The sequence below is a fragment of the Limulus polyphemus genome, unplaced genomic scaffold (genome assembly GCF_000517525.1).
Source record: "Limulus polyphemus unplaced genomic scaffold, Limulus_polyphemus-2.1.2 Scaffold193, whole genome shotgun sequence".
In the NCBI taxonomy this organism is placed as follows: Eukaryota; Metazoa; Arthropoda; class Merostomata; order Xiphosura; family Limulidae; genus Limulus; species Limulus polyphemus.
The window spans coordinates 682,008-690,862 of record NW_013665803.1 but is presented as its reverse complement, the minus strand read 5'-3'; the positions used below and the strand labels follow the sequence as shown (position 1 = coordinate 690,862).

Below are 8,855 nucleotides of genomic sequence, written 5' to 3'. Positions count from 1 at the left end.
GCCGTTATCCATAACATTTTTAATAAAATAAAATAAGCAAAATATCGTACTTTTGTTTATGACATCTATACAACTAATGTATGTTTTAAGGAATTGTTTATTTCGAATTATTCAACCAAACAAAATCTTTACTTACATATATAAGTTTTCATTTTCAGTGAATCCGAAGCTAAAAAGACTAAGCCTAAAATAAAGTTTTATGGACTACATTTGTCTCAAGTGCAAAAATAACGACGTTTTCCTCCCTGGGCTGCACGAAGCCTTTTTCAATTCGTCGAAACATTGTCCACTCCTAAATTCCAAGCAGATTTAGTCCATAAAAGATTCATATCCACAGCTGGTTTTAGTTATTCTTTAAAAACAGATCCTTAAACTCTCTTCTATCTTCCACCCACGCATTATTCGAGATTCTTCAAATAAACGGTTTACTTTGTTACATAATTTCATGATTCTTTTCTGATCGGGTCCGGCATGGCCAGATGGTTAAGGCGTGTGACATTACTAAGTGTCACTGGATGTCCCAATGTTTTGTGTAGCATTATTAGAAGACACTGAATGTCCTTATGTTTTGTGTAGCATTACTGGGAGTCACTGGATGTCTCTGTTTTGTGTGACATTACTAAGCGTTCACTGGATGTCCCTATGTTTTATGTAGCATTACTAGAAGACACTGCATGTCCTTATATTTTGTGTAGCATTAATAGAAGTCACTGGATGTTTCTGTTTTGTGTGACGTTACTAAGCGTCAATGAATGTCGTTTTGTTTTGTGTGACATTACTAAGCGTCACTAGATGTCCTTATGTTTTGTGTGACATTACTAAATATTAATAGGTGTACACATTTTTTTGCATTACTAGAAGTTATTGGATGTCATTATGTCTTGTGATATTACTAGGTATCACTTGTGTTCATACATATTGTGTGACGTTTCTAAGCTACAGTGGGTGTTCATATTTCTTATGCGACATCACAAGGGATCACTAGGTGTCCACATTTTTGTGTAAATTACTAGACAACACTGGGTGTTCATATTTGATGTGTGACATTAATAAGAGACACTAAGTCTGTACTATTTTGCGTTACGTTATTAGGAATCACTGGTGTTCATATTTCTTGAGTGACATTACTAGCGACACTAAATGCCTATTTTGTTTAGCTGACTCTACTGAGTGGAGTTCTCAAAGCCACTATTTTCTCTAGTCCTTATAATGGCATAGCTTGTAAACAAAACGATGTATGAATATTCGCGTATTTTTTCAAAATAACAAAATCCTGCAAATTTGAATAATCATGCAGAAACCTAATAAATGGTCATTTAAATAAGTATGTTACATTTTAACAATAAAATGTATTTGACACCGTCACGTTATTAACCAATTGTTGGCTTGACTTCAGAGGTTGTTTACGGAAATATCTGAAGTTCATAAGATTTCGAACGTTTTGTCATACAACGTAACAATCAAATAAGTTTCAAAAGCTTCATTTTATTGATGTAAAAATTCATACAGATCACAAATAATGTGGAAAATAACGAAAAGGGAAAAAGGAAAATTCAGGTTTTGGGGTATTATTCCACAACGATTATATATTGACTAATTCTACATCCTTCGCTACATCATATTTTGAAAACATTGCACACAATACATTTAATGCAAATATATAAAAAATACATACTTTTATGAGAAAATGATTTAAATCCTGTAGTTTGGCAGCTTCAATGAAATATTTTTGTCACTATTTGCTCTGATGTTTTGATTTGAACAAAAGACTAATTTTACGTTTTCATATTACATAATGGGAAAACTGAGATAACCCACGTTTATGAGAATTAATTATAAAAGTAAGCAAAGAATTTCAAACAATTTTCGAATAGAATATTTTTAACCCTAGAATTGTCGATGTGGTCCATTCGATTTTTAGCTATATTCATCTAATGTATTTATGCACCAAATTGTTTGTGGGTCCCTGATTTTATAATAACAGTCCTTTGTAACATGAGTCACATAAATTTAAAGCCAAATTCCGACAACATTACAATTAGTTTGACTAATTACTACCTGGGTTTCCCGAGTATTTTACACAGAAAATAAGTAATTTCACCCAATATTTTGATGTGTTCTTCATAAAAGTAATGCTGTTTTAGTTTTAGTCTGAACAACGTTCTGCAAAACTATATTGTTCGATCTATCGGACATTAATTGATGTGAACAATAAATTGTACAATACGGTTCGAAACAAACATACATTTTCACTATCTTACAATTATAGTTATAACAACATACTAATCTTAATTTTTTGTCAGAGAACACAAATATAAAAGTAATCAATAGATCCATAAACGTCGCTATCATTATGTATATTTTTATAGTAGAAAATATAAAATACTTTCATTATACAAAGAACAGGTACATAGGATTTGACACTACTTGGAAGTTTACCAAATGTAATAATTATAATATTTGATTATAAATATTAAGCTAGTAAATATATGTCAGTAACACCAGAGGTCGTTATTACTTAAGCTTGTTTACAAAATACCGACTGAAGTGTTATCAAATAGTAATGAAAAAGAGACAATATTTACAAGATATTGGAACGTTGCTTCATAACCTGGAAATTAAGCAAAAATAAACTACTTAAGGAATAAATAAACTTGGATACGTACGAAAATATTTTTACACTAATCTTTTTCGTCAACTGACATGTAATATTAGTTACTCACTATACACACAATACTTTTAGAACTGGACAATTGTAACGTTGTAAATTAGTCCCGAATCAGCAATGGAAATAGTGAAACGCAAGTATGAGCAAAACAAGATATGTTCGTGAATATTCAATGTTTCTTTTTTCTTCTTCCAGCACAAAAAGGCTGGCAATGATTATTTTAAGAATTTTTGACCTTCGTTTCTTGATTAACCATGCTATTCATTTGAAAATACATAAATCTAAATTTTGGGTTTGATCGCTTTATCATTGTTATTGTGTTTTATTTTTCATAATACATTTTTTAACCAATTAAATGTTTTTAACTTTTGATAAGTTACTAATAACGTTGTTTTACATGAACATTACTACCACAATTATAAATGGAATATTTTATTACCCATTATATTCAAAATACTTTTCATGGCTTCAACATTTCAGTTTCTGTGTGAGAAATTTGTGAAGTATACAATTTCTTGTATTTAGTACAATGCTCGTAAAATTATAGAATCTCAAAAAAAAAGAAAAAAGATTTTATATACATATCTCCTATTCCTTTCAACTTTTTCAATATCACGTGTCTAGGTAAATAACTCCCCGGATGTCAGGGTTATTCTTAGATACTCACAGCTGATTTTTTACCGATAATTTTCTAATACATTTCACAGATGATTAATTCTCAGATTGTAAGAAATGTGAATCAAAATAATGATCAGTACATGTACTTCCAAAACTCGCAAAATTAATATTCTGTAAATCAATTGTAAGATGTATTTTATTACATACATTTTTTCCAGAACCCTAACCTAATATCACACTTTAAGGCTAAAACAAAAGGTTACATATTGTATCCCGTACATGTGCTCATGGCAGTGAGAGGGTTAAACCAGATATTGTTTCAGTGTCATGTTTGGAAGTATTGTAGTTGAGATGACACTTTGGAAAATATTTTTTAATTGTACGTCTTATACGTATCTCTACCGACACCTTAGAAAACATTTTTTTCATTGTATGCCTGATACTAATCTCTACCGACACCTTAGAAAACATTTTGTAATAGTATACCTTATACTTATCTCTGCCGACACCTTAGAAAACATTTTTCAGTTATATACTTTAAACGTATTTCTAGCGACACCTTACAAAACATTTTTCAACTGTATACCTTATACTTATCTCTGCCGACACCTTAGAAAACATTTTTCAGTTATATACTTTAAACGTATTTCTAGCGACACCTTACAAAACATTTTTCAACTGTATACTTTATACTTATCTATACCGACACCTTAGAAAACATTTTTCAACTGTATACTATATACTTATCTATACCGACACCTTAGAAAACATTTATCAACTGTATACTTTATACTCATCTTTACCGACACCTTAGAAAACATTTTTCAATTGTATATATATATATATATTATACTTATCTCTACCGATACTTTAGAATTTTTTAATAGTATACCTTATACTTATTTCTACTGCTACTTTAGAAAACATTTTTCAATTGTATACCTTATACTTATCTCTGCTGACATCTTAGAAAACATTTTCAATTGCATACCTTATACGTATCTCTACCGACACCTTAGAAAATATGTTTCAGTTGTGTACTTTATACCGACACCTTAAACTTTGTTTTAATCGTATGTCTTATACGTATCTCAACTGACATCTTAGAAAACATTTTTTAATTGTATATCTTTATAATTATCTCAACTGACACCTTGGGAAACATTTCTTGGTTGTACGTCTTATTCTTCTCTTCTGAAATCTTTCCTAATAGAATGTCTTATACCTATTTCTTCTGACAACTTGAAAATTATTTCTTGATCGAATGTCTTACATTTCTCTCTACTGACACCTTGTAAAACATTTCTAAACTACATGCCTTATACTTATGTGTACTGACACCTTAGAAAAAAAATCGAGAGTTGAAAGCAAGTAATACATTTTCCTTAATTGAAGTATTACTGTTATTCATGCTGAAAGTTTGGAAGATATTCTGTAACTTAATGTATGTTAGTTATCCAAGTTTACATCTTGAAATACACACCATATAGCTATTCCTGTTGATATCTTGAAAAACCATTCTATGCTTTGATATCCTTTAGTTTTCCATGGTGACATCTTAGAGAACACTCCATCACCGAACGTCTTAATTATGCATGTTGACATTTTGAATTATATTCTATAGCTGGACGATCTGTAGTTGTATATAGTGACATATGGAAACGCGTTATGTAATTGAGTATCTTTTAGTTTGTTTGTTGAATTTCGCGAAAAGATGCTTGAAGGCTATCTGCACTAGCTGCCCTAATTGTGAAGCGATAGACTAGAAAGAGGGCAACTAGTCAACACCACTCACAAACAGGTCTTGGGCTGCTCTTTATCAAAGAAAAATGGGATTTAACATCGCATTTGAATACTACCACGGCCGAAAGAGTGAAAATGTTCGGTGACGAGATTCGAACCCGCGACCTGCATATTGCGGGTCGAGCGCCCTAATTACTAGACCATGCCAGGTATCTTTTAGTTAGTCTTAGTGATATTTTGGAAAGCGTTCAGTAATTGAAGACTTTTTAGTTAGCTAAGGTGACATCTTGGAAAACATTCTTTAATTGAGAGTAGTTAATTATCAGCTATTTTATTATTTAGTTTTCTGTTAAGCAAAACAGCTAGAACCCATATTCATTTGCACTAAAAATAACAAAAAAAAATCATGAAAGACGGCCATGACTTAGATGCATATTCAAACTGCAAACAAAATTCTTATTAACTTACATAAACTTGCTTAAAATATATGCTATACTATAATAATAGGACTGGCCAAATAGAAAAGCTTAATTTTTAAACTGATAAACAAAGGGACTAGTCGATCAGAGTTCGATCGATTGATTGAGAGATATCTTTAAGTAGCAGTTAATAAATGTTGGTAATGATTTGGGTTCGTTACGCTAATCGGGCTGAACATTGGTAGTGAATTTAAATCACGAATGTTCGAGTTTGCCTCTCTAAGCGTTTGGACATTGAAGGAAGTGTGGTTTGAGGCGGTATTTCTTCCAGTTCCAAAGAATGATTTATTGAAGAAGGGTGGAAAATGGCTGTTAAGGGATGGCAAGTTCACAAGCTGTTGAGATGCCACATGTATAGGTGTTGTATTAATGTTCAGTGACGAGATTGAAGCACTTATGTTAGCGTTGCTGTTAAGTTTGGGGTGCTGGTCCAAGTCGTTTTCAAATCCACCAAATATATTTTCATACAGAGTTGATGTAGGCATATTTCGCGTACTTGACATGCTCAAATGACTTTGGATTGGCGCTGTGGTTGCGGGATAATGTGATTGTTGAGTCATCACTATTACGTTTAATTCGGTGTTGGGTGACAAAGAACCAAGCTTCTGTGAAGGCCCAGGTGCTGAACTGAATATGGGAGAGGTGACTTCTAGATTTAAAGAGGAGGGATTAGAAATAGAAGATCGTTGCTGAGGAGAATTCTGGTGTGTTTGTTGTGCCGTTGCCCATTGTTTAATGTAATTATTGAGCTCTGTTGGAGAAAGACGATGGAATCTTTTACCTACAGTTTTAGGTTTTGTAGAACCAAACTTTGTCTGTGCGAAAGTAGCGGTAGTAAAAGTAAGTGGAGCTACAGACTGGGAGAAGAGGGTGGTTACTGGACTGTTTGACTTGAAGGTAGACATCGAGGCACAGTTGTCTGGAGAAGAAGTAGCATCAAGAGAGATCTGGTTTAGTTGTGTGGTAGCTCGATCCACTGGTTTGAAACACCGAGCTTCGGGATTAAAAGGAAGCGCCAGTTTATGATGCTGTGATTCCCCACAGTTGTTAGCTTTATTGTACAATACTCTAACGGGTCCTTTCTCACCTAGACGGTACGACACCTCTCCTGGATCTATCCAAATGCTGAGATCTTTGGGTAGGTTCTCCTGGATGTCAGACAAGTTCACACCACAATACATTGCGGCAGCACCAAATGCTAGATCTAGTGGAGGCGTGGTTTTCAAACAGCGGAATCCCGAGCCTTTCATTGGACTCTCAGGATACCAATGGCCAGCAAACCTCTGTTTTACCATCTTTTCCATCTCTTCTCCAAACTGATTGACTCTTCTTCTCGGTAATTTGTTATAAAGGAAAGAAATGAGAAAATTCAGAGCTACTTGTACCTCGACGTGCATTATTATTTTTTTACTGTTGATAATACCTTCTTTTAGGAAGATTCAAGACGTTACTTCTCTTGTTTTCTTAAGCACCTACGCAAAGATTTTCCTAGACGTTATGCCTCATCAATTATTCAGAAGAATCTGTAAAGATAAGGTAATAGACTTAGTATGCATATTGAGTTATACAGGCTATTTATATCAGTAATAGACTTAGTATGCATATTGAGTTACACAGTTTATTTATATTAGTAATAGAATTAGTATGCATATTGAGTTATACAGGTTATTTATATTAGTAATAGACTAAGTATGCATATTGAGTTATACAGGTTATTTATATTAGTAATAGACTTAGTATGCATATTGAGTTACACAGTTTATTTATATTAGTAATAGACTTAGTATGCATATTGAGTTATACAGGTTATTTATATTAGTAATAGACTAAGTATGCATATTGAGTTATACAGGTTATTTATATTTAAGAATAAATTTTAATGAAGGGTTTTGTTGAACACTTTTACTTTAAAAAATAAAATAAACATCTTTAAGACTTTTTAACCTATCGATCCACAGTTATTGAAGTACGTAGAAATGATATATTTAGAAGCATGGTTGAAGTACTAGATATTTTTGTTATGGCTATCGATTGGTCCACTCCTGACGAAAATGTTTATTAAAAAAGAAAAGTAAACCGTTACAATAAGAATCTGTACTATCTACATGTATGTTCTTTTATTTCTTGGGTTTTTACACTAATTCAAAGACTTCCGTCCTCTGTAAATATTAACAACAGTCTCTGCCTGAAAAATAAAAATGTAATTTTTCATTCTTATAAATTTTCTGAATCGTATAGTTTGTTTATTCTCTAATCTCGTACACAAAATAAGTCTTAGTAACACCACGATGACTGAAAAACTCTAAAATATTATATTCAAACTTCTACTAAAAGTGATTTAGAAATAGTTGTAGTTGGAGGTATAATTCATTAAGGGTCTCATCCACAGTTTATTTAGCCTGGTTTGGGGATGATATATCGATTTGGTAAGTCTTTGTCGGTTGATATCTATACAAATGTCAGTTCAGCTACTATCAAGACACTTAAGTCGAATAGATAGTGTGTGATTTTTTAAAATACAGCTAAGTTACTTTTTCTTATTAGGTTTACTTAAAATAGATCAAATTTCAGGCACCACACAGAAAAGAATGATATTTTAGAAATGACTTAAATCATAGCTTGAAACAGGGTTCTTAAAAACAACAAATGATATTTCCTGGTTGGTAATTTCTTCGTTCTCTCATCATTAAGGAATACTGACAATATAAATAATGTAACATATTTTACACAACCATGTTATTTAAAACCGTTTAATATTGATTCATTAATCCTGGCAGCTTGTCATTGTAATATCTCTAAGGTACGTAGTACAGATTTCATGAAGATAAAAAGATGTTAGTTGAAGTAAAAATGTTCTTCACGCCGTTTAAAACATTACGAAAATTCAGATTTTATAGTATGTTATATATTATATGTATATTAATCAACAGCTCGACTGCCAGGAACATTCTTAAAATCTGTTATGCAAATGCAGTTAAGTTGTTTTGACTGAGGCAAAAGAAAATAAAGTAAATACAACTGTGTACATTTTTTAAATAAGTTATTTGAAAGAAATAATAATTTTGAATCTTGTACCTTTACATAACTATCTTATACATACCAAGATGATTTTATGTAACTTTTGGAAAATTAAGTCCTAAGCGTTCAAAAAAATATTTGAATCTTATGCTCTATTTTTTTACATAACATCATCGATTATTCCCCCACCCCATTTCTTTTTTTCTCCCTGTGGTAGTTACATTATTTTAGATTAGCTACTTTCTTCTTTACTGTTTTAGTGTCTGTTGCAGGATATTAAGTTCTTGCTGTATATATATATATATATATATATATATATATATATATAT

At 31.8% G+C, this 8,855-nt stretch overlaps 1 protein-coding gene across 4 annotated transcripts in view; it reads right to left on the bottom strand.

Annotated features, from left to right (window-relative positions):
* Positions 1-1,484: 1,484 nt before the first annotated feature.
* The window catches only part of LOC106478245 (protein Tob1-like), a 29,387-nt gene continuing 22,016 nt past the window's right edge, over positions 1,485-8,855 (bottom strand). For 3 of the 4 annotated variants that reach the window (XM_022381809.1, XM_022381810.1, XM_022381808.1), the window contains one exon: positions 1,485-7,031. In XM_022381809.1, coding sequence (XP_022237517.1) covers positions 5,625-6,905 — 1,281 coding nt within the window. In that variant the 5' untranslated portion in view covers positions 6,906-7,031 and the 3' untranslated portion in view covers positions 1,485-5,624. The remainder of the gene's footprint in view (positions 7,032-8,855) is intronic. The other variant, XR_002609861.1, reaches the window with a different exon arrangement.